Source organism: Mobula birostris, chromosome 3, assembly GCF_030028105.1.
Source record: "Mobula birostris isolate sMobBir1 chromosome 3, sMobBir1.hap1, whole genome shotgun sequence".
Classification (NCBI taxonomy): domain Eukaryota; kingdom Metazoa; phylum Chordata; class Chondrichthyes; order Myliobatiformes; family Myliobatidae; genus Mobula; species Mobula birostris.
In genome coordinates this window covers 148649547-148676991 of record NC_092372.1, presented here as the reverse complement: position 1 = coordinate 148676991, position 27445 = coordinate 148649547, and the positions used below count along the sequence as shown (strand labels likewise).

The following is a 27445-nucleotide window of genomic DNA, read 5'->3' as shown; positions in this document are numbered from 1 at the left end:
GATGAGATTAGGGTTACCGCGGAAATAAATCGTAGGGGCCAACTCAGGTTACCAGCATCATCAGTTCCTCTAATTTTCAACAGTTGACCTTTCAGAAACCAGCGCAAGGAACCACAGTGTTACTTTATCCTCCTGCACCTCTTTTACAGAAATGTATAATTCTTGTACTTTACTGTTACCTACACATTCCCTGCAGCTTTATTCTGCACCCTGTTATTTCACCTTGATCTACCTGAATGCACTGCATAACGATTGAATGAACAGGGCATAAGACAAGCTTTCCTGTGTATCTCGGTACATGTGACAATAAACCAATTCATTTGTCTACACAGCAGACGCTTTACAATTTCTTCAATTATCCATAACCCAAGCAAAGTGCAAATATGAAACAAGACCTCTCCGTAACAGCGAAATGAAACCCATTCATCTTTTCACGCAGACCAGAAGTCCGCGGGCGCGAGCGTGTGACGACGGGGCTCGCGGTGGGTTCTGGGAAGTGTAGTTTTCCTGGAGGAAGAAGCGGCGGAGGGTTGTGCTGGTGGCCAGAGGGGAGGCGGCCCATTGACAGGCCGCGCGCCGATGCCTCTCGCGGGGCCGACAAAAGGGTTGCATGCCGCCGGCTGGGTGCGGATTGCCTGGCGGTTGGGACCCAAAGCGGGCGGCGGGACTGCACGAGATTCTCCCAGCAGCCGCCGCGAGGCACTCCCGACTGCGGTGATGTGGCGCTGCCAGGAAGTCAGGGACAGAGTTCAAAACATAGTAAAGGTTCTCTGAACCATCCTCCACCTAGTATCATCGTCAGAGGAGGGCAAAACTGAAATCGGGAGCGGAAAAAAATGAGGCGTGCAGGTTTGGGTAAGACGAGGGTTTTTTATCTTAAAGGGAAATCACCAAGAAATCATTTGTTTCAGGGTGTGCATTCTTCATCAGATGCAAGTTCCAATCTGGTTGAAAGCAGCTGTCATAGTACGTAGTCTATCATGGAACAGTTAATTCGCTGGCCAAACATAATTGGGTGATTTAGGGAAAGAATCAACTGATTTTTATTAACTTCAAGAGACAGGAGGAAGTGCAACTAACTGCAAGTAGTTCCCAGATTGCACAAATTCTCTCAGAGAATATTTGGCTGTTGACGGTGTAAGAACTGCCTGAGAAATTTATGATTTGCATAATTGTACCAAGTATTTGATTTCAATTATTTCATTCTTCCCTCGCCCCTCATCACTGAAATCTTTAGCAGTTCAATACCATGAAGCGCTTCTGTGCTCCTCTAGTTCATTTCACTGTCGATGGACATGCCTTTGAATCATGTTAAGTTCTAAAAAATTCCTCACTAAATATTTGCATGTTTGTTCTTTTCCCTTCCCTTGTTATTGATTCAAATTACAGGATTTGATGCAGATTCTAAGCCCAATGTCAACTATCCCTTTTCCCAGACTCACTGACTTTCACCAGCAGTTCGTTTTTTATATGAAATCTGCCCTGATCTAAGATTTTAAACTAATAAAAATTCTAAAAGTACTGGTCAAAAGAAATAGTGGAAAGGTGGAATTCAGAAAGCTAAGTTCATTGATAATAACTTTTTATTAAATGTAACAATCTAGAAATACAAACCTTGAATTAATAACATCACTTTAATCATCTTATAAAACTACATTTCCAAATTATGTCTTGCAAATTCCTGAAAGTAACTGGAGAATTTGAAAAATTAGATTAATTTAGTAAAATCCTTTAATGAGTGGTTGGTAGGTAGTACAGACAAAATTTCATTAGATACTCCAAGGTTTGTTTCTTCAGTGAACAGTTAAATATATCCTATGACATTTCATCTGCTATGATATTTACAAGACTTCATTAATGATGAGGGACACATGTAAGAAGTTCTTATTTTGGGTGCCATTTATCATTGCACAAATGTTGATATTTCATCTCTGTACAATTATTTTTTTCACTTCTAGGGGAAGGATACACTGGAGGTGGTTACAGTGTTCATGAAGAAGAAAATGATAAATTAACTGAGGGCCTACGAGAAAAAGTGTCTGCTTTAAAATCAGTGAGTTCAAATACTTGTAAGCAGTTTATGTGTCAGAGCAAGAATAACAGGTTTGGATCATGTATTTAAAAATGTTCATTATATCTTTCCTTGTCATCATTTTATTTGTTGCTGATTCCATCAGCTGAGTAGAGTCTTAATGTGTGATTGGTTAATTTAAATCACATGAAAACACTGATATGGTCGTATTTTATTTAGTTAAAACTTCCGCATGGTTGTTTTTTGAGACTTACATTTTTTAATTAACAGAATTTATTTCAAGTTGACTTAATTGTGAAAAGAGTGGAGTTCTGTTATTTCTAAATCACATTTCCTTTACATAATAGATTAGTTTCATCAAAATTGAATAATCATAGAAACATAGAAAATAGGTGCAGGAGTAGACCATTCGGCCCTTTGAGCCTGCACCGCTATTCAGTATGATCATGGCTGATCATCCAACTCAGAACCCTGTACCTGCCTTCTCTCCATACCCCCTGATCCCTTTAGCCACAAGGGCCATATCTAACTCCCTCTTAAATATAGCCAATGAACTGGCCTCAACTGTTACCTGTGGCAGAGAATTCCACAGATTCATCACTCTCTGTGTGAAGAAATTTTTCCTCATCTCGGTCCTAAAAGGCTTCCCCTTTATCCTCAAACTGTGACCCCTCGCTCTGGACTTCCCCAACATTGGGAACAATCTTCCTGCATCTAACCTGTCCAATCCCTTTAGGATTTTATACATTTCAATAAGATCCCCCCCTCAATCTTCTAAATTCCAGCGAGTATAAGCCTAGTCGATCTAGTCTTTCATCATATGAAAGTCCTACCATCCCAGGAATCAATCTGGTGAACCTTCTTTGTACTCCCTCTATGGCAAGAATGTGTTTCCTCAGATTAGGGGACCAAAACTGCACACAATACTCCAGGTGTGGTCTCACCAAGGCCTTGTACAACTGCAGTAGTACCTCCCTGCTCCTGTACTCGAATCCTCTTGCTATGAATGCCAGCATACCATTCGCCTTTTTCACTGCCTGCTGTACCTGCATGCCCACTTTCAATGACTGGTGTATAATGACACCCAGGTCTCGTTGCCCCTCCCCTTTTCCTAATCGGCCACCATTCAGATAATAATCTGTTTTCCTGTTTTTGCCACCAAAGTGGATAACCTCACATTTATCCACATTAACTTGCACCTGCCATGAATTTGCCCACTCACCTAACCTATCCAAGTCACCCTGCATCCTCTTAGCATCCTCCTCACAGCTAACACTGCTGCCCAGCTTCGTGTCATCCGCAAACTTGGAGATGCTGCATTTAATTCCCTCATCTAAGTCATTAATATATATTGTAAACAACTGGGGTCCCAGCACTGAGCCTTGCAGTACCCCGCTAGTCACTGCCTGCCATTCTGAAAAGGTCCCGTTTATTCCCACTCTTTGCTTCCTGTCTGTCCATCAATTCTCTATCCACATCAATACCATACCACCAATACTGTGTGCTTTAAGTTTGCACACTAATCTCCTGTGGGGGACCTTGTCAAAAGCCTTTTGAAAATCCAAATATACCACATCACTGGTTCTCCCCTATCCACTCTACTAGTTACATCCTCAAAAAATTCTATGAGATTCGTCAGACATGATTTTCCTTTCACAAATCCATGCTGTCTTTGTCCGATGATTTCACCGCTTTCCAAATATGCTGTTATCACATTTTTGATAACTGACTCTAGCATTTTCCCCACCACCGATGTCAGGCTAACCGATCTATAATTCCCCGTTTCTCTCTCCCTCCTTTTTTAAAAAGTGGGGTTACATTAGCCACTCGCCAATCCTCAGGAACTAGTCCAGAATCTAAAGAGTTTTGAAAAATTATCACTAATGCATCCACTATTTCTTGGGCTACTTCCTTAAGCACTCTGGGATGCAGACCATCTGGCCCTGGGGATTTATATGCCTTTAATCCCTTCAATTTACCTAACACCACTTCTCTACTAACATGTATTTCCCTCAGTTCCTCCATCTCACTAGACCCTCTGTCCCCTACTATTTCCGGAAGATTATTTATGTCCTCCTTAGTGAAGACAGAACCAAAGTAGTTATTCAATTGGTCTGCCATGTCCTTGTTCCCCATGATTCTGACTGTAAGGGACCTACATTTGTCTTAACTAATCTTTTTCTTTTCACATATCTATAAAAGCTTTTACAGTCGGTTTTTATGTTCCCTGCCAGTTTTCTCTCATAATCTTTTTTCCCTTTCCTAATTAAGCCCTTTGTCCTCCTCTGCTGGACTCTGCATTTCTCCCAGTCCTCAGGTGAGCCGCTTTTTCTGGCTAATTTGTATGTTTCTTCTTTGGAAATGATACTATCCCTAATTTCCCTTGCACTACCTTCTCTGGTTTATTCTTTTGCCAAACTAGGATGAACAATTGTTGTAGTACATCCATGCGATCTTTAAATGCTTGCCATTGCATATCCACTGTCAACCCTTTAAGTATCATTTGCCAGTCTATCTTAGCTAATTCACGTATCATACCTTCAAAGTTACCCTTCTTTAAGTTCAGAACCTTTGTTCCTGAATTAACTATGTCACCCTCAATCTTAATGAAGAATTCCACCATATTATGGTCACTCTTACCCAAAGGGCCTCTCACGACAAGATTGCTAATTAACCCTTCCTCATTGCTCAATACCCAGTCTAGAATGTCCTGCTCTCTAGTTGGTTCCTTGACATGTTGGTTCAGAAAACCATCCCGCATACATTCCAAGAAATCCTCTTCCTCAGCACCCTTACCAATTTGGTTCACCCAATCTATATGTAGATTGAAGTCACCCATTATAACTGCTGTTCCTTTATTGCACGCATTTCTAATTTCCTGTTTAATGCCATCCCCAACCTCACTACTACTGTTAGGTGGCCTATACACAACTCCCACCAGTGTTTTCTGCCCCTTAGTGTTATGCAGCTCTACCCATATCGATTCCACATCCTCCCAGCTAATGTCCTTCCTTTCTATTGCGTTAATCTCCTCCCTAACCAGCAGTGCTACCGCACCTCCTTTTCTTTCATGTCTATCCCTCCTGAATATTGAATATCCCTGAATGTTGAGCTCCCATCCTTGGTCACCCTGGAGCCATGTCTCTGTGATCCCAACTATATCATATTCATTAATAACAATCTCCACTTTTAATTCATCCACCTTGTTACGAATGCTCCTTGCATTGACACACAAAGCCTTCAGGCTTGCTTTTACAACACTCTTAGCCCTTATACAATTATGTTGAAAAGTGGCCCTTTTTTATTTCTGCCCTGGATTTGCCGGCCTGCCAACTTTACTTTTCACCTTACTACTTTTTGCTTCTACCTTCATTTTACACTCCTCTGTCTCTCTGCACTTGTTCCCATCCCCTGTTGTGAACTAACCTCCTCTCTCCTAGTCTCTTTAATTTGATTCCCACCCCCAGCCATTCTAGTTTAAAGTAACCTCAGTAGCCCTTGCAAATCTCCCCATCAGGATATTGGTCCCCCTAGGGTTCAAGTGTAACCCGTCCTTTTTGTACAGGTCACACCTGTGCCAAAAGAGGTCCCAATGATCCAAAAACTTGAATCCCTGCCCCCTGCTCCAATCCCTCAGCCACGCATTTATCCTCCACCTCATTGCATTCCTACTCTCACTGTCGCGTGGCACAGGCAGTAATCCCGAGATTACTACCTTTGCAGTCCTTTTTCTCAACTCCCTTCCTAACTCCCTATATTCTCCTTTCAGGACCTCTCCCCTTTTCCTACCTATATCATTGGTACCTATATGTACCATGACCTCTGAATCAATGCTTCAACCAATAGTTAACAATAAGTAGCAGTATGACTTTTGAGATCCTTGTCTAGAAAGGAATTGAGGTAAAATTTTCTCTGGCATTTACAGTATCAGTTTGAGTACAAGGCATTGAAAGTTTTTGCAATAGAAAGTGAACAGAAAAGTCTTGCTCTATCGGCGTCGACTTCTCTAACCCGCCTACTAGTGTGACTTTCGTTTTCTCTGTTTTCCATGTGGGAAATAAAATTTGTCGAAAGTCTGGCAGTAAGTTGAGCCTTCTGTTGCAGTTCTGATGTAATTAGTTACAATGATCATAAAACATAGGAGCAGAGTTAGGCTATTTGGCCCATGGATTCAGTTCTGCCATTCGATAATGGCTGATTTATTTTCCTTCTCATCTCATAATCCTGCCTTCTGTCCATACCGTTTAACATCCTCAATAATCAAGAACCTATCAACCGGCACTTTAAGTATACCCAATGATTTGGCATCCACAGCTGTCTGTGGCAACAAATTACACAGATTCTGGATAGTGAAATTCATACTCATCTCAGAATTAGTTTATAATTGACATGTCATGAAATTTGTTGTTTGACAGTACAGTGCAATACATAAAGTATACAATAAATGATACTTTATACTTTATTGTCGCCAAACAATTGGTACTAGAACGTACAATCATCCCAGCGATATTTGATTCTGCGCTTCACACTCCCTGGATTACAAATATTAAATATTAAAGATATTAAAAATAGTTAAAATTAGTAAATATTAAAAATCTAAATTATAAATCATAAATAGGAAATAGAAAAATGGGAAGTAAGGTAGTGCAAAAAAACCGAGAGGCAGGTCCAGATATTTGGAGGGTACGGCCTAGATCCAGGTCAGGATCCATTCAGCAGTCTTATCACAGTTGGAAAGAAGCTGTTCCCAAATCTGGCCGTACGAGTCTTCAAGCTCCTGAGCCTTCTCCCAGAGGGAAGAGGGACGAAAAGTGTGTTGGCTGGGTGGGTCGTGTCCTTGATTATCGTGGCAGCACTGCTCCGACAGCATGCGGTGTAAAGTGAGTCCACGGACGGAAGATTGGTTTGTGTGATGTGCTGCGCCGTGTTCACGATCCTCTGCAGCTTCTTGGTCTTGGACAGGACAACTTCCATACCAGGTTGTGATGCACCCTAGAAGAATGCTTTCTACGGTGCATCTATAAAAATTAGTGAGGGTTTTAGGGGACAGGCCAAATTTCTTTCGTTTTCTCAGGAAGTAAAGGTACTGGTGGGCCTTCTTGGCAGTGAACTCTGCTTGGTTGGACCAAGTCAGGTCATTTGTGATATTGACCCCGAGGAACTTAAAGCTTTTGACCTGTTCCACTCGCGCACCACCGATGTAAATTGGGTTGTGCTGTCCGCTACTCCTTCTGAAGTCAACTACCAATTCCTTCGTCTTGCTGATGTTGAGGGATAGGTTATTGTCTTTGCACTATGCCACCAGGTTCTTAATTTCCTCTCTGTACTCAAACTCATCATTACCGAGATAAGGCCTACAATTGTTGTGTCACCAGCAAACTTATATATTAAGTTCAATGGAAACTTGGCTATACAATCATGGGTGTACAGTGAGTACAGCAAGGGGCTGAGTATACAGCCTTGTGGGGCACCGGTGCTCAGAGTGATTGTAGAGGAGAGCTTGTCCCCTATTTTTACAGCCTGAGTCCTGTCTGTGAGGAAGTTGAAGATCCAGCTGTAGATCTGAGTGCTAAGGCCCAGGTTCCGGAGCTTAGGAATCAGTTTATTTGGAATGATGGTATTAAAGGCAGAACTGTAGTCAATGAAAAGGAGCCTTACGTATGCATCTTTATTCTCCGGGTGCTCTAAGGAGGAATGTAGGGCCAGAGAGATGGCATCTGCCGTTGACCTGTTGCTCCGGTAGGCAAATTGCAAAGCATCGAGGTTGACCGGTAGGCTGTGGTTGATGTGTGCCATAACCAATCTCTCGAAGCACTTTATAGCAATTGATGTCAGAGCCACAGGTCGATAGTCATTCAGGCATGCCACCTTGCTCTTCTTCTGCACTGGGATTATCGTTGCCGCCTTAAAACATGAGGGGATCTTAGACTGAAGCAAGGAGCAGTTGAAGATGTCAGCAAACACTCCAGCTAGCTGGCTTGCACTGGCCCGGAGAACCCGTCCTGGGACGCCATCTGGGCCCATCGCCTTCCTTGGATTTATCTTCAGGAAGGCCCTTCTAACGTCCTCGGTGATGATGAATCTCGATGCCACCACGTCCGGTTCATCCGGAGGGAGCAGGACGCTCCTCTTCTGTTGGAATCTTGCGTAGAATACGTTAAGTTCGTCAGGAAGAGAAGCGCCACAGTTATTGATATTCGCACCCTTTTCTTTGCGCCCAGTGATCTCATTTAGACCCTGCCATAGTCTACTGGCATCCCTTTGGTTAGCCTGGGCTTCCAACTTGGCTCAATATTGCCTCTTGGCGCCCTTAATGGCTTTCTGGAGTTCACGCCTGGATTCCATGTAGCGACTGGTATCCCCGGACCTAAAAGCCGCAGCTCTAGCCTTCAAAAGGGACTTGACCTCATAATTCATACAGGGTTTCCGGTTAGGGAATACCAGGATCGTCTTGCAAGACACACAGTCCTCCGTGCATTTCCAAAAAAAGTCCGTGACAGCTGAGGCATACTCATCGAGGTTAGCTGCCGAGTCCTTGAATACTAACCAGTCCACCGATTCAAAGCAGTCACGGAGGACCTCATCCGTTTCCTCCGTCCAACGCGACACCACTTTTGACACCATGACCTGCTTCAGTTTCTGTTTGTAAGCCGGGAGGAGGAGTACGGCTTGATGGTCCGATTTTCCGAAGTGAGGTCGTGGGACGGAACGGTAGGCATCCTGGACTGCTGTGTAGCAGTGGTCAAGTATATTCAATATATGTGTATATATATTCAATAATATATACATTACAATTGTACATATGATTACGGTAGTATAATATATATACAACTATAGTAGTGCAGAAAGGGAGCCAAAAAAAATCTGATGACGGAGGGGAAGAGGCTGTTCCTAAAATGTACAGTGTGTGTTTGCTAAAGGGCTTTGCCTCTAGACTCCCACGATTGAAACATACTTGCCACACCCACTGTATCTAAGCTTTCCAATATTTGGTAGGATCCAGTGAGAGCCCCTCCCCCATTCTTCTAAACTCCAGCAAGTTCAGGTTCAGAGCCATCAAACACTCCAGATATGTTAAACCTTTTATTTCTAGGATCATTCTCGTGAGCTTCCTCTGGACCATCTTAAATGTCTTCCTTAGATATGGGGTTCAAAACTGCTCTCAATATGCCAAGTGTTGTCTACTAATACCTTAGAAATTCTCATCATTACATCCTTTCTTTTATATTCTAGTCCTCTTCAAATGAATGCTCACATTGCATTTGCCTGTCTACTACCAACTCAACCTGGAAGTTAACCTTTCAGAAATCCTGCACTAGAACTCCCAGGTCCCTTTGCACCTTTGATTTCTGAATTCTCTCCCCATTTAAAAAAGTAGTCTATGCCTTTATTCCTTCTACCAACATGCATGACCATGTACATGCCTATAAAAAGTATTCACCCCACTCCCCCCAGAAGTTTTCATGTTTTATTTTACAACAGTTGAATCACAGTGGATTTAATTTGGCTTGTTTTTACGCCGGTCAACTGAAAGACTCTTTTCATGTCAAAGTAAAAGCGGATCTCTAGAAAGTGATCTAAATTATTTGCAAATATGGAACAGAAAATAATTGATTGCATAAGTATTCATCCCCTTTAATATGCCAGATCAAATCATTACTGGTGCAGCCAGTTGGTTTTAGAAGTCACATAATTAGTTAAATGGAGATTGCGTGTGGGGTCAATGTGTTTCAACTGATTGTAGTAAAAATACGCCTTTATCTGGAAGATCCAATTGCTTGTGAGTCAGTATCCTGACAAACTACACCATGAAGACAAAAGAACATTCCAAGCAACTCTGTGAAAAGATTATTGAAAAGCACAAGTCAGGAGATGGAAACAAGAACATTTCCAAGTCACTGAATATCCCTTGGAGTACTGTTAAGTCAACCATCAAATTGTAACTCTGCCTAAAGCAGGCCATCCTCAGAGACTGAGTGACTGTGCAAGAAGGGGACTAGTGAGGGAGGCCACCAAGAGACCTCTGAAGGAGTTGTAAACTTCAGTGGCAAAGATGGAAGAGGCTGCACATACAACTGTTGCCTGGGTGCTTCACCAGTCACAACTTTATGAGAGAGTGGCAAAGAGAAAGCCACTGTTGAAAAGAAAACTCACATGAAATCTCAGCTAGAGATTTGTTTTTCAGCCTGGCAATGATCCCAAGCATAAAGCCAAAGCTACCCAAGAAAGGCTTAAATACAACAAAGTTAATGTCACAGAGTGGCCACGTCAGAGTCCAGAAGCTCCAAAATCAGCTGGAAGAAGGTTCTATGATCTGATGAAACCAAAATTGAGCTTTTTGGCCACCAGACTAAACACTATGTTTGGCATAAGCCAAGCACTGCACATCATGGTGTGAAGCATGGTACCATGGGGATGCTTCACTGTAGCAGGCCCTGGAAGGCTTGTGAAGGTAGAGGGTAAAATAAATGCAACAAAATACAGGGAAAACATGATGCAATCTGCAAGAGAACTGCAACTTGGGAGATGATTTGTTTTCCAGCAAGATAATGACCCCAAGCATAAAGCCAAGGCTACACAGGAATGGCTTCAAAACAACAAAGTTAATGTCCTGGAGTTACTATCAGAGTCCAGATCTCAATCCAATTGAGAATTTGTGACTGGACTTGAAAAGGGCAATCTGATAGAGCTTGAGCAGTTTTGTAAAGAAAGATGGGGAAAAATTGCAGTGTCCAGATGTGCAAAGCTGGTAGAGACATATCCACAGAGACTCAACGCTGTAACTGCTGCCAAAGGTGCATCTACTAAATATTGACTTGAAGAGGTGAATGCTTGTGCAATCAATTATTTTGTGTTTTATATTTGTAATTAATTTAGTTCACATTGTAGAGATCTGTTTTCTCTTTGACATGGGAGTTTTTTTCCCTCTTGATTGTGTTAAAAATAGCCAAATTAAATCCAAATTGATTCAATGTTGTAAAACATGAAAACTTCCAAGGGGGAGTGAGTACTTTTTATAAGCACTGTACTTCCTGACACTGTATTCCATCTGCCTCTTCCTTGCCCAGCTCCGAGGCTGCCTAAGTCCTTCTGCAAGTTTCCTGCTTTCTCAATACTACCTGCCCCTCCACTTATCTTTTATCATCCATAAACTTGGCCACAAAGCCATCAAGTTCATCATGCCATCATTAGCATATAATATGAAAAGTAATGAACCCAACACCAACCCCTATGGAGCACCACAAATTACCAGTGGCCTCATGTGCAGCACCTTTCCAAAGGCCTTCTGAAAATCCAAGTAAACAACGTCCATTGACTGTCCTTTGTTTTTCTTGCCCTTTATTTCCTCCAAGAATTCCCACAGACTTGTCAAGCATGATTTCTCCTTTAGGAAGCCATGCTGACGTCAGCGTATTTAATCATGTCCCTCCAGGTATTCTTAATAATGGGCTGACACTTGCCGATCATTGAAGTCAGTTTAACTGGTCTATAATTTCCTGCAATTTGCCGCCCGCCCTCCCTTAAAGAATGGAGTGACAATTGCAATTTTCTCGTCCTCAGGAACGATTCCGGTATCAAATAATTCATGAAAGATCATAACTAGTGCCTCCACAATCTCTTCAGCTACCTCATTCAGAACCCTGGGGCGTAGTCCATCTGGTTCAGGTGATTTATCTTCCTTCAGACCTTTCATGTTTGCCAAGCACCTTTTCTTTTCTAATAGTGACTATATGCCCCCTGACTCTCTCAAATTTCTGGCATGCTGGTGGAGTCTTCCATGGTGAAGACTGATGTAAAATACTTATTCAATTTGTCCACCATTTCTTTGTTCCCCGATTATTACCTCTCCAACATTATTTTCCACCAGTCCAATGTCCACTCTTGCTTCTCTTTTACTCTTTATATATCTGAAACAACTTTTGCTATCCTCTTTAATATTATTGGCTAGCTAGCTTGCATTAACATTTTATAGTTTCTTAAATTGTTATTTTAGTTGCCTTCGATTGCTTTTAAAAAGCTTCCCATTAATTGCTATCATTGTATGCTCTCTCTTTTGTTTTTATTCAGTCTTTGACTTTCCTTTAGAATGCTGCTTTTTTGGATGAACTGATCTTTTGTCTTCCAAATTACTCCCAGAAACTTCAGTCATTAATGCTCTACTATCAATCCTGCTAGTGTCCTCTTCCAATGAAATTTGGTCAGCTCCTCTCTCGTGCTGTTATAATTACCTTTACTCAATAATAATACTGATGCAACTGACTTTAGCTTCTCTCTCTCTCTCAAACTACGGGGTGAATTCTTTCATATTATGATCACTGCCTCCAAGGGTTCCTTTTCCTTAAACTCTCTAATTAAATCCTGTTCATTACACAACATCCAGTCCAGAATTGCCTTTTCCCTCATGAGCTCAATCTCAAGCTGCTTTAAAAGGCCATCTCGTAAGCATTCTACAAATTCCTTTCTTTGGGATCCAGCACCAACCTGACTTTTCCAATCTTCCCATGACTACTGTAATATTGAAATTTCCCCATGACTATTGTGACGTTGCCCTTTTTTGTACATAACCTTTTCTATCTCCCGTTGTAATTTGTACCCCATATCCTGGCTACTGTTCAGAGACCTGTATATAACTCCCATCAAGGCCTTTTTACCCTTGCAGTTTCTTACCTCTACCCACAAGGATTCTACATCTTCTGCACCTTTGTCACTTCTTTCTAAGGATTTGATTTCATTTTTTAGCAACAGAGTCACCCAACCCCTCTGACCACCTGCTAGTCCTTTGGATAAGATGTGTATCCTTGAATATCAAGCTCTCACCTGTAATCTTTCAACCACAACTCTGTAATGCCCAAATGTCATACCTGCCAATTTCTAACAGTGCTTCATGATCATCTACCTTATTTTCTATGCTGCATGCATACAAATATTACACCTTCAGTCCTGTATTCAGCACATTTCATTTCAATGTTGTCTCCAGGCTTTCTGAAGATTAATTCTTATCCCTTTCTGAACTTGTCTTATTCTTTATTCTGGAGTCTTCAGTAACTTCTCTTGCATTCTCCTTCCCTCTTACATTATCCATATTTTTCCAAGCTATTGAACCCTTCTCTTTAGATTAAAGACCATCAGCGTCTGTTTCAAATTGCATATTCCTAGTTATGCAATTTGCCGAGACCCTGGTCCCAGCGTAGTTCGGGTGGAGTCTGCCACAGCAGAGTGGTTCCCTCTTTCTCCGATATTGATGACGATGTTGCACAAATTCAAACCTGTTTCTTCTACACCAAACTTTTCACCATACATTTAACTGACTGATCTCATTAACCCTGTACCAATCTGCATGTAACAGCTAACAATCCAGAGGTTATTACCTTTTTGGTTCTGTGTCTTAATACAGTCCCTAACTGCTCAAATTCCTTCAGTGGCATTTTACTTCCTTGTTCTTCCTACACAATTAATACCCACATGGACCATGACAACTAGATCTTTCCCTTCCCACTCCAGATTCCTTTGCAGCTGGCCTGAACCCAGGCACCAGGCAAAAGCACAGCCTTCCTGACTCTCAGTTCTTGCGACAGGGTTGTCTATTCCCCTGAATATGTTGTCCCCAATTACAACTACATTTCTTTTCTCTACCCGCCTCTCAAATGGCTCCCTGAGCCAGGATTCCACAGTTCAGTTGCTCGTCAATCCTTCAGTCCCCACTCATATCCTCATGGGGAACAACAATCTCAGACATATGGGGCAAGCTCCAGCACTACCTCTTGGATCCCTCTACCTGCATCACTCGTAGTCACTCCCTTTTGTAGCTGGCCACAGACCAATAGTTAATCTGATGGATGTGACTGCCTCTTGAAACAGTGTTCAGGTAGCTCTCTCCCTCCCTGATGAGTCACAGCACTTGAAGCTCAGATTCCAGGTCATCAGCTTTGAGTCAAAGCCTCAGACCTCAGATTGTTATATTGTTTATTTTTATATCACATCACATATACACTCCTATAACTATGCATAGCAGCTTGATTTAACTCTTGGAAATAAGGGATTTAATTCAAATAACTGAACAATTCCATTAATGTTAACCATCCTTTGCTGCAACTGTATGGATCCCCATTTCCTGGCTTTTGGAAATAGAGACAGAAAAAAAGTCAAAATACAGAGAATAAACAAAACGTCCTAATTAGATGGTGTAGGAAATACAATGATTTTCTTCACAAGTGAACAGAGTTTGATGTATTATATAATCATTAGGCCCGGCAGCAAATTCTTCAAGTCCTTCCACTGTCATTGACCAAGAGTACCAACTTCGAGAGAAGGCACCAATCATCAAGCACCTATCTACACTAATGCCATTTTACTTTTCCCCAATTTCCATCACCTTGCCCCAGATTTTTCCATTTGTCTACACACAAAGAGCAATTTCCATTGACCAGTTCCTCTAACCACCTGTGCTGCTTCGGATGTGAGAGGAAATCCAGAGGAAGTCCACAAGGTCACAAGCATACATTCAGGAGTGAACCTGGCTCACTGGAGCGATGATACTGGAATTGTACTGGCTGAACCATTATGCTATGAAAATCTCAATTTAAATATTATTTTGCTGTTAATAGACACCAGAAACATGTCATTTAATGAAAATGGCTTCATCATAATTTTCATCATTCTTAGACCATAAGACCATAAGACAAAGGAGCAGAAGTAGGCCATTCGGCCCATCGAGTCTGCTCCGCCATTTTATCATGAGCTGATCCATTTTCTCCTATTTAGTCCCACTTCCCCGCCTTCTCACCTTAACCTTTGATGCCCTGGCTACTCAGATACCTATCAATCTCTGCCTTAAATACACCCAATGACTTGGCCTCCACTGCTGCCCGTGGCAACAAATTCCGTAGATTCACCACCCTCTGACTAAAAAAATTTCTTCGCATTTCTGTTCTGAATGGGCGCCCTTCAATCCTTAAGTCATGCCCTCTCATACTAGCCTCCCCCATCATGGGAAACAACTTTGCCACATCCACTCTGTCCATGCCTTTCAACATTCGAAATGTTTCTATGAGGTCTCCCTTCATTCTTCTAAACTCCAAGGAATACAGTACAAAAGCGGACAAACGTTCCTCATATGTTAACCCTCTCATTCCCGGAATCATTCTAGTGAAATTTCTCTGTACCCTCTCCAACGTCAGCACATCCTTTCTTAAATAAGGAAACCAAAACTGCTCACAGTACTCCAAGTGAGGTCTCACCAGCGCCTTATAGGGCCTCAACATCACATCCCTGCTCCTATACTCTAGAAATGAATGCCAACATTGCATTCGCCTTCTTCACTACTGACTCAACCTGGAGGTTAACTTTAAGGGTATCCTGTACAAGGACTCCCAAGTCCCGTTGCATCTCCGAACTTTGAATTCTTTCCCCATTTAAATAATAGTCTGCCCGTTTATTTTTTCTGCCAAAGTGCATAACCATACACTTTCCAACATTGTACTTCATTTGCCACTTCTCTGCCCATTCTTCTAATCTATCCAAATCTCTCTGCAGACTCTCAGTTTCCTCAGCACTACCGGCCCCTCCACCTATCTTCGTATTGTCAGCAAGCTTAGCCACAAAGCCATCTATTCCATAATCCAAATCGTTGATGTACAATGTAAGAAGAAGCAGCCCCAACACTGATCCCTGTGGAACACCGCTGGTAACCGGCAGCCAACCAGAATAGGATCCCTTTATTCCCACTCTGTTTCCTGCCAATTAACCAACGCTCTATCCACGTATGTAACTTTCCCGTAATTCCATGGGCTCTTATCTTGTTAAGTAGCCTCATGTGTGGCACCTTGTCAAAGGCCTTCTGAAAATCCAAATATACAACATCCACTGCATCTCCCTTGTCTAGCCTACTGGTAATTTCCTCAAAAAATTGTAATAGGTTTGTCAGGCAGGATTTTCCTTTAAGGAAGCCATGCTGAGTTCTGCCTATCTTGTCATATGCCTCTAAGTACTCTGTAACCTCATCCTTGACAATGGACTCCAACAACTTCCCAACCACTAATGTCAAGCTAACAGGTCTATAATTTCCTTTTTGCTTCCTTGCCCCCTTCTTAAATAGCGGAGTGACATTTGCAATCGTACAGTCTTCTGGAACCATGCCAGAATCTATCGACTTTTGAAAGATCATCGCTAATGCCTCCGCAATCTCCACAGCTACTTCCTTCAGAACACGAGGGTGCATTCCATGTGGTCCAGGAAATTTATCTACCTTTAGCCTATTCAGCTTCCTGAGTACTTTCTCTGTCGTAATTGTGACTGCGCACACTTCTCTTCCCTGCCACCCTTGAGTGTCCGGTATACTACTGATGTCTTCCTCAGTGAAGACTGATGCAAAATACTCGTTCAGTTCCTCTGCCATCACCTTATCTCCCATTACAATTTCTCCAGCATCATTTTCTATTGGTCCTATATCTACTCTCACCTGTCGTTTACTCTTTATATACTTGAAAAAGCTTTTAGTATCCTCTTTGATATTATTTGCTAGCTTCCTTTCATAGTTAATCTTTTCTCTCTTAATGACCTTCTTGGTTTCCTTTTGTAAGGTTTTAAAAACTTCCCAATCCTCTGTCTTCCCACTAATTTTTGCTTCCTTGTATGCCCTCTCCTTTGCTTTAACTTTGGCTTTGACTTCTCTTGTCAACCACAGTTGCATCCTTTTTCCACTCGAAAATTTCTTCTTTTTTGTAATATACCTGTCTTGCACATTCCTCATTTCTCGCATAAACTCCAGCCACTGCTGCTCTGCTGTCTTTCCCGCCAGTGTCCCTTTCCAGTCAATTTTGGCCAGTTCCTCTCTCATGCCACTGTAATTTCCTTTACTGCACTGAAATACTGACACATCAGATTTTGGCTTCTCTATTTCAAATTTCACAGTGAACTCAATCATGTTATGATCACTGCCTCCTAAGGGTTCCTTCACCTCAATCTCTCTAATCACCTCCGGTTCATTACACAATACCCAATCCAGTACAGCCGATCCCCTAGTGGGCTCAACAACAAGCTGTTCTAAAAAGCCATCTTGCAGACATTCTACAAATTCTCTGTCTTGAGATCCAGTGCCGACCTGATTTTCCCAATCCGCTCGCATGTTAAAATCCCCCACAATTATCATAACACTGCCCTTCTGACAAGCCTTTTCTATTTCCAGTTGTAATTTGTAGTCCACATCCCTGCAGCTGTTTGGAGGCCTATAAATAACTGCCATCAGGGTCCTTTTACCCCTGCTATTTCTTAGCTCAACCCATGGAGATTCTGCACCTTCCGATCCTATATCACCTCTTTCTAATGATTTAATATCATTTCTTACCAGTAAAGCCACGCCTCCCCCTCTGCCTACCTTCCTATCCTTCCGATACACCGTGTATCCTTGGACGTTCAGCTCCCAGAGACATGCATCCTTTAGCCAGGTCTCAGTGATGGCCACAATATCATACCTGCCAATCTGTAGCTGTACAACAAGATCATCCACCTTATTCCTTATGCTGCGTGCATTTAAGTACACCTTAAGACCAGTATTTGATACTTTTTGCTTTGATTTCACTGCAACTTTATTGCACTGCAACTCATCCCAATGGCTACAAATTTGCCCCATCACCTGCCTGTCTTTCCTGACACCTTTACTGCTCACTATCTTGGATTTATTTCTATTTTCCCCTTCCTCTGCTCTATCATTCCGGTTCCCATCCCCCTGCCAAATTAGTTTAAACCCTCTCTAATGGCTCTATTAAACTTTCCCGCCAGGATATTGGTCCCCTTCGGGTTCAGATGTAACCTGTCCTTTTTGAACAGGTCATACTTCCCCCAGAAGAGATCCCAATTATCCAAGAATCTGAAGCCCTGCCCCCTACACCAGTCTCTCAGCCACACATTCATCTGCCTAATCCGACTATTCTTGCCCTCGCTAGCACGTGGCACAGGTAGCAATCCCGAGATTACTACCCTGGAGGTCCTTCTTCTCAGCTTCCTTCCTAACTCCTTGAAATCTCTCTTCAGGACCTCCTCCTTTGTCCTATCTATGTCATTGGTACCAACATGTACCAAGACAACTGGCTGCTCACCCTCCCCCTTTAGAATATTCAGGACCCGATCCGAGACATCCCGTACCCTGGCACCTGGGAGGCAACATACCATGCTGGTATCTCTGTCAGGCTCACAGAATCTCCTGTCTGTTCCCTTGACTATGGAATCCCCTATGACTACTGCATTTCTCTTCTCCCTCCTTCTGTCCTGCACAACAGCGCCAGGCTCAGTGCCAGAGACCCGGTCACCGTGGGCGTCCCCTGTCAGGTCATCCCCCTCAACAGCATCCAGAACAAGATATTTGTTGCTGAGGGGGACAGCCACAGGTGTGCTCTCCACTATCCGGGCATTTCCCTTCCCTCTGTTGACAGTGACCCAGTTCTCTGACCCCTGTAGCCTAGGGATGACTACCTCCCTGTAGCTCCCATCTGTCACCTCTTCACTTTCCCTGATAAGCAGTAGGTCATCAAGCTGCAGCTCCAGATCCCTAACACATCTGACACCCTGAACAAAGCACTAACCCTGCAGGCATGCTACCTAATTCTACAGGAATGAAACAGGAAAAATAAGTCTACTCACCCACTTACCTTGCCAAACAGACGAACTTTTTAAACCGTTAGCTCGTACCGTTAGCTGTGAGAGCCCTGCTGTTCCTGTCTGTCCAGGCCGATTCGCAAAAGGGGTTGTGGGGGCGGGGGGGGGCGAAATAGAGTTGGTGCCTCGCTCTCGCCTCTTCCCGTTTACCGTTGAAGCCAAAGCCACTCACTCCGCTGCCCGCTGTATAGGGTGGTCTCCTTTTTAAACTCTCCGCGCGGTCCTGCTGACGTCACGCGCCTGCGCAGTCACGCCCTTCTTGCACCGAAGAAGTTTTTAAAAAAAAAACTGCCTTCCTTCAGAATTCAGCTTCCACGACGCTCTGTAGTCCTGATCCAAAGGAGAGCCGTTGATAGCAACCTGCCTTTTTAAACTCTCCGCATGGTCCTGACGTCACGCGCCTGCGCAGTCTCGCCCTTCTTGCACTCGAAGGAGTTTAAAAAAAACTGCCTTCCTTCAGAATTCAGCTCCCATGACGCTCTGTAGTCCCGATCCAAAGGATTCTTCTTGTAATTTTAAAATTTAAAACATGATATCTGAGGACAAATAAATACTTAATGTTTTGGTATACCTTCCTTTCTTGACAGCTTTCCATTGATATTGGAACTGAAGTGAAATACCACAATAAACTGCTGGATGATATGGTATGTGTTGAATACATTCTCATTCAGCTATCAGGAAAAGTATATTGTCTCTACTGTATACAGTATTTGTTTAGTTCATATTTGAGTTTTGGAGGTTGTGGTAGTTCTGGCTGCATATCTTGGAAAAAGTCACAGTATCAACTGATAGGTGGAAATGATATATGGGTGTTGAGAAATAACATGAAAGGTAACTCAATCTGTTTTTCTGAATCATGTACCACTGAAACAGTTCATTTTCTGTTTTGATTAGTAAGCAGTTTAGTATAATGGAATTTTGATAAGTGTAAATAGAACAATGAACATTACAGTACAATGCAGGCACTTTGCCCCACGGTGTTGTGTCAACCTTTTAGCCTACCCTAATCTAGCCCTTCTTTCCCCTTAGCGCTCCATTTTCCTTTCACTCATGTGCCTATCTGAGAGTCTCTTAACTGTCCCTAATATATTTGCTTCTACCACCACCCATGGCTGTGGGTTCTATGTACCTACCATTCTGTGTGCAAAAGACCTACCTCTGACATCCCCACTATATGTTCCTCTGATCATCTTAAACTTATGCCCCTTTGTATTTGCCATTTCTGTGCTGGAAAAAAAGTTGCTGGCTGTTCACTATCATCTTGTACACCTCAATCACTCTAATAAGTCACCTGTCATCCTCCTTGGCTCCAAAGAGAATAGCCCTAGCTTGTTCAACCTAGCCTTGTTGGACATGCTCTCTAAACCAAACAGTATCCTGGTAAACCTCCTCTGCACTCTCTAAACCTTCCACGTCCTTCCTATAACACAATACTCCAAGTGTGGTCAGATCAGAGTTTTGTAGAGCTGCAGCAATACCTCATGGCTCTCAAACGCAATGCCTGACTAATGAAGACCAACACTCCATGTGCCTTCTTAACCACCCTACCAACTTGCACAGCAACTTTGAGGGATCTGTGGACATGGACCATAAGATCTGCTGTTCTTCCACATTGTGAATAATCCTACCATTAATCTTGTACTTTGCTTTTAAAGTTTGACTTTCTGAAGTGTCTTTCTTTGCACTTTTCCAGATTGAAATTAATCTGCCACTTCTCTGCCCAGTTTGTATCCTATCAATATCCCATTGTAACCAACATATGACAAGCTTCTATACTATCCACAACGTCACCAACCTTCATGTCATCTGCAAACTAACTTGCTCACCCTTCCACTTCCTTGTCTAAATAATTTATAAAAATTGCCAAGAGCAACAGTCCCAGAACAGATCCCTGCAGATCACCACTGGTCACTGAGATCCAGGCAGAAAATACTTCATCTATTGTACCCTATGCCTTCAGTGGACAAGCCAATTCTGTATCTACTCAGCCACGTTTCCCTGGATCCCATGCCTCCCATCTTTCTGAATAGCTTTCCATGGGGAACCTTGTCAAACACCTTACTAAAAATTATATACACCACATCCACTGCTCTACCTTCATCAAATTGCTTTGTCACTTTCTCAAAAGAATTCAATTAGGCTCTTGAGGCACGATCTGTTCCTCATAAAGCCATGCTGACTATCCCTAATCAGCTATGCCTAGCCAAATGATTGTAAATCCTATCTCTCAGGAATCTTCTCTAATAGTTTGCCCACCACTGATATAAGACTTACTTGTTTATTATTCCCAGGGTTATCCCTATTACCTTTCTTGAACCGAAGATCAACATTTGCCATATACCAGTGTTCTGGTGCTACTCCTGTGAACAGTGAGGTCGCAAAGATCGTCGCTAAAGTTGCATCAATCGTTTCCCTTGTTTCTCATAACCTGGATTATTCCGTTCATCCTGGGGCACTTATCTAGCCTAATATTTTTCAAAAATCGTCTTTCTTAATTTCGACATCTTCCAGATTATTAGCTTGTTCTATGCTGTCCCCATATTCTTCAAGGTACCTCTCATTGGTGAATACTGAAGTAAAGTATTCCTTAAGGTTCTGCCTTACTTCCTCTGACACCAGACACATTTTCCTTTTTTAACCTTGTTCTGTCCTCAACTCACTTTAGCCATCCTCCTGTTTTTCACATCCTTGTAGAATGCCCTGAGGTTTTCCTTAATCCTACTCGCCAAGACCTCATGTCCCCTTCTAGCCCTCCTATTTCCCTTCTCAGGCTCCTTCTTGGCTTTTTTATAACTCTAAAGAGTCCTGTATGACCCTTGTTTTTTAAACCTTAAGTATCTTTCCTTCTTGACTAGGTGTTTCATTTCTCTTGTCAGCCATGGTTGCTTCACTCTCCCAACCTTTCTCTACCTCAATGAGACAAATTGATCCAGCACCCCAGGCAAGTGCTCCCTAATCATCCTTCACATTTTGGTTATGCATTTTCAGGAGTACATCTGTTCCCAATTTATGCTCAAAAGTTTCTGCCTAATAGCATTATAACTCACCCACCCTCAATTAAATACTTTCCTACACCGTCTGTTCCTATCCCTGTCCAAGGCTATAGTAAAAGTCATGGATTTGAAAGTCACTGTCTTTGAAATAATCACCTACCGAGAGATTTGTCACTTGACCAGGTTCATTGCCTAGTACCAGATCCAATATGGCCTCTCCTCTAGTCGGCCTGTCTATATATTGTGTCAGGGCTCTTTCATGGACACATTTAACAAATTCCACCCCATCTAACCTTTTTTCACTAAGAAAGCACCAATCAATACTAATGAAGTTGAAGTTACCCATAACAACAACTCTGTTATTTTTGCACCTTTTCAAAATCTGCCTCCTGATCAGCAGCTCAGTATCAGTGTTGCTGTGGGAGGTCTACAGAATACTACCAATAGAGTGAATGCTTCCTTCCTGTTTCTGATTTCCACCTACACTGACTCAGTAATCTACCCCTCCACAGCATCCTCCCTTTCTGCGGCTGTGATACTTTCCTCGATCAGCAGTAGCACTCCCGGACTTCTTTTACCTCCCCTCCTGTCCTTTTGAAACATCTAATCCCTGGAACATCCATCAGCCATTCCTGCCAGCGTAACTGGCAAGTCTCTGTAATGCCACAATATCATGGTTCCTATGCTGATTCATCTCTATTCCTAATACTTCCTGCTATCATGTCCTGTCTTCCCTCAGTCTCTCTACTCACTGCTTTGACCTCTGACCTATCATGGTTCCCAACTCCATTTCAAACTGGTTTAAATCCTCTCCAATCGCTCTTGCAAATCTGTCCACAAGAATGTTGGTCGCTTTTGAGTTCAGGTGTGACTCACCCCTTTTGTACAGGTCAGTACTGAACCTTCCCCACAAGAGATCACAATGATCCACAAATCTGAAATTACGGCTCCAGCACCATTTCTTCAGCTACACATTCATTTGCCATAATCATCCTATTCTTACTCTCATTGGTGCATGGCATAGGCAGCAATCCAGAAATTACTATCCTTGGGGTCCTGCTTTTCAGCTTCCTACAGAGCTTTCTATATTCTTGCTTCAGAACCTCTTCCTTTTTCCTACCTATGTCTTTGGTACCAATATGTACCACCACTTCTGGCTGTGGACATGATCTGAGATGTTCCTGACTCTGACACCGGGGAGGCAACATGACATGTAGGGAGTTTCTTTCAGATCTACAAAATCTCCTACCTGTTCCCCTAACTATTGAGTCCTCTATCACCATTGTTTTCCTCTTCTCCCCCCTTCCCTTCTGAGTCATTGTGGCAGAAGACCTTGACGCTGCGGCTTTCCCCTTTTAGGTCATCGCCCCAACAGCATCCAAAGTAATATTCTGTTATCGATGGGAACAGCCTGGGGTACTCTGTCTATTCACTTTCTCTCATCTGACAGTTACCCAGCTACCTACCTCATGCATCTTAGATGTGACTATCTCTCTGTAGCTCCTATCTGTCAGCTCATTCTCCTGAAGTCATCCAGTTCCAGCTTCTGTCCCTTACCATGGACCGTAAGATGCTGCATCCAGATGCACTTCTCAAAGATATAGTAATCAGGGAGAATGGAGGTCTCCCAGATCTCCCACATAGTGCATGAGGAGCCCATCACAGACCTGGGATCTTTTCTCATTCCTGTAGTTAGGCATTAATAAGAAAGAAAGTGGAACTTGACAGAAACTTCAACCCAGTCTCTGCCTTTCTCGCTGAAGATACTTGAACCCTAAGTTTATGAGTAGCATAACACAAAAGCTTCTTTACCTCATTAAGGGATTGGACCAGAAAAAGTTTTATTTTTCTACATATTTCTTTATATTTATCAAGAAATACCATGACATAATTATCCTGACATTGTAGTAATTACAAAGACTGTGCAGGTGAAAATTCCACATTCTGTTTATTCATAAAAAAGTCATGTAAATCCAATTGCAAGTGTGCAACTAGGAAGTGGAAAATAAAAGTATAGCAAAGCCCTTTGCTGCTCCAGTATTAGTGCATGTAAAACCGATAACTGAATGATGAAGAAATACAGAAGTAGAATGAATTTTATTGGTATAAATGAAAGCAGATATGAATAAACTCTCCTCGGACTTCCAGTGGCTACAGGTATCGATTGTACCGACGTTTCAGTGACAAATTCTGCCACCTTCATCAGGAATGTCTAGTCTGGTAGTATATATACCCCTGTTGTCTGTCCCTCCTGATTGGTTAGTCCTCATCCAATCAGGTTTCTGGTGTCCCATGTTGTTCACAATTGAATTCCAGTTCTTACTTGGAGTGAGACCTTGGTCTTTGTTAAAATACCTTTTTGCTAGTTTTATTTCAATGGCTTCCTTCACCAGGTGGTCCCAGAAGCCCTTGGCACAGCACAGTAGTTTCGAGCTGTTAAAGTCAGTCCTGTAGCCATTGTGAATGCAATGTTCTACCGCCAATTTCTTCGGGTAACCCAAATGGATACACCTCCTATGCTCCTTGATGCGGGTTTCCACCGTGCGTCCCGTCTGGCCGATATACACTGCTCCACATTCACAGGGAATCCTGTAAATGCCTGCCATTCTGAATCCCAGGTTTATTTGACCCACATAAATTCTAATTTGAGTTTCCTTTTGGGATTGTGAATGGCATTAATCCGGTTTCTTCAGGATCCTGGTGAACCTTCCAGAAACCATGGAAATATAGGTGGTAGCGATGGGTTCTTCCTTGTTGTTAGGTTTACTGTTTTTTCTGTTGACCCTTTTAAGAGCCTGATTGATTTCCTTTACCTTGTAGCCATTCTATTGGAATGTTGTACATAATCTTATTTCTCTGGGTCCGAAATGGTTTCTCTACAGTTAATCAAAGTAGAAAGAACCACTAGTTCCATAACCATCTGAACAGCATACATCCAAACATTCAATTTATGATGGAGATGGAGAAGAATGGTTGTCTCCTGTTCCTGGACATTCTAATATGGAAACTGGACGGTAGCCTCGGACCAGATGTCTATTGGAAACTCACTCACACAGACTTGTACCTCAACAGTAACAGCCACCATCCCACCTCCCAGCATAGAGTCGTATTGTTTACTTTGATTAACCATGTGAAAATTATTTTGGACTCGGGAAGTCTTCACAAGAAATAAGACTATTACGCATAACGGTCCTACAGAATGGCTATAAGCTGAAGGAAATCAGTTGGGCCTTAAAAGAGCAGATGGAAAAACCAGGAAAGCTAACAACTACGAGAAACCCACTGCTACCGCCTGTCTCCCCTGTATTTCCACATTTTCTAGAAGGATCGCCAGGGTCCTGAAGAAATACCAGATTAATACTGTACCATCCACAAACCCGTACGGAAGCTTAAATTGCAACTTCTGTGGGTCAATGTTGACGTGGGAGTAAGGACAGCTGGGGCTTACAGGGTTCCCTGTGAATGCAGAGCAGTGTATATCGGCCAGAAGTGACGCACGGTGGAAACCCGCATCAGAGCACAGGAGGTGTATCTGTTTGGGTTACCCAGAGAAATTAGCAGTAGCAGAACATTGCATTTGCAGTGGCCATAAGACTGACTTTGGCACAAAACTATTGTGCAGCACCATTGGGTTTTAGGATCACCTGGTGAAGGAAGCCATTGAAATAAAAATAGAGATAAAGTATTTTAACAAGGACTAAGGTCTTGCTCTAAGTAACTGGAATTCAATTGTAAACAACTTGGGACAGTGAAAACGTGATTGGCTCGTCCTTACCCAATCAGCAAGAATGGACGACGGGTTATATATACTACCAGACCATACATGCCTCAGCATCATCCCTGATGAAGGTGGCAGAGTCTGTCATTGAAATGTCAGTTAAAATCAATATCTGTACCCGGCTGGAAGCCCAAGAAGAGTTTATTCGTCGGGTATGCTGGGAAAGCACTTGATCCGAAAGCAGAAACATTTTGATAGGAATTTAATCAAAATTTTTGTACTAAAAATTATACAATGATTTATAGGCTTTTGGAACACATGAATTGAACTATGTTATGAAGTAATTGAAATATACTAATATTTCAAACTTTTATATTCAAACCATTAATTAATATAAAATACATCATGCTAAAGGACCTTGTAGTGTTAAAGAATATATAATCGAGTGTGTGCATTGAATTTTGTATTTTCAACTGTGTATCCATACTCTTTTCACAGGATGTAGGATTTGAATCTACAGGTGGACTGTTGGGCGCAACGATGGGTAGACTCAAGCATCTGTCTCGTGGGAGCCAAACAAAAGTTTTATGCTACATGATGCTTTTTGCATTTTTTGTTTTCTTTGTACTTTATTGGGTTATTAAACTGAGGTGAAATAAATTTGTATCTGGTTCTAACTTATTGCATATAGCTATACAGTATCTCTTTTGTAAGATAGTTGAAATGTAATTAATGTCAAAGGCAATTATTTAACATTACATTCTAGTTACAGACTGCAGTTTCATGTACCCTCAATGTTTGCTTATCAGAACTTCCCATGTTTTCAAAAATGAAAAATGTTGGTGATAGTCTTCCTCAGAGACATTCCCAAAGGTCATGGTGACTTTGTTTCTAGAATGTTCCTTTGGGTTGAAAAGTAATTGATGAGTCCCTTATAAGATTGCAGATTCTGTTAGAATAATAGGATAGATATTCTGACAATGAAAATTAATTTTCTTATTTTTTCATTCAGTGAGTGAAATACTAATTACAATTATTAGGGAATAAAATGAAAAATAAAAATCCTTTTTGAAACATGTACCATTGATAACTCAGTTCCGTGCCTAATTTCTACAGGTTGGATGTAAATATTTTATTGTGATGCAATATATTAATGAACTTCACAATAGTGTAGCAAGAAGTGAACTGTTTCTTTGATGCTACATGTCATTTTCACACAAGCATTGCCAAGTTTATCTAGAAATTGGAGTAAGAAGGAAAATCAGGTGGTGCTATGTTATTCTGTGACATTTCTGCACTTCATCTTATTGTTTTTCTTTTAATATTCTTGAATACTATTAAATTACTCTGGTGTTTCATAACAGCTGATAAGTTATTCGAACATTTCAGTAGACTTGTCTGTTCACCCATTTCATAAACTGAAAAGCAAGATAGTTTCCAAACTGCTTTCAGACATATTCTAAAGATACTGTGGCACTAATGGTATTACTGTCTATATTTAGTCATGATATAACCTTAATCAGAGTTATACTTTTGCCCTTGAGATAGCCATAAGTTGTACCTGGCCTTGTATAGTCCTAGATTTCCAGACTTGAATGCCACAGATCTAGCCGTCAGCAGACTATGAATCTGCCGTTTCATCTATGGATTTTGATTTTGGTATGTGTGATCTATTGTTGTAAGCACACACTCATCCACACAGGTTTTAATGAAGCCAGCGATAACTGGTGTATTCATTCAGACTCAAAGATGAATCCCTGAATACTGTCCAGTCCACCAACTCAAAAGCAGTCCCGTAAGTGCACCTGTCTCTCTTGTCTATACCTTCTTATTGCTCTCTACTGGCGCTTCCGTCTTCAGCCTCTGCCTATACTCAGCGTAGAAGTACAGCCATGTAGTTAGACTTTCAAAAGTGTGGGTGTGGGATGGTGCGGTAAGCTTTCTTGATGGTAGAGTAACAGAGATCCGGTGTGTTAGCTCCTTTAGTTCCACGAATGATATGTTGATGATAATTATTTGGGGTCTATTGTCTATCGCTTTGCCTCTACAAGT

At 42.0% G+C, this 27445-nt stretch overlaps 1 protein-coding gene across 2 annotated transcripts; it reads left to right on the top strand.

Annotated features, from left to right (window-relative positions):
* The first annotated feature begins 507 nt into the window (after positions 1-507).
* bet1 (Bet1 golgi vesicular membrane trafficking protein) lies at positions 508-26053 on the top strand. Of its 2 annotated transcripts, XM_072251993.1 has the most exons (4): positions 508-855; positions 1959-2053; positions 19270-19326; positions 25892-26053. In XM_072251993.1, exons 1-4 carry the CDS (start codon positions 837-839, stop codon positions 26045-26047), a joined length of 327 nt encoding a protein of 108 aa, XP_072108094.1. In that variant the 5' UTR covers positions 508-836; the 3' UTR covers positions 26048-26053. The 2 variants fall into 2 exon arrangements, with proteins under 2 accessions (XP_072108094.1, XP_072108095.1); XM_072251994.1 differs by lacking the exon at positions 19270-19326.
* The last annotated feature ends 1392 nt before the right edge of the window (positions 26054-27445 follow it).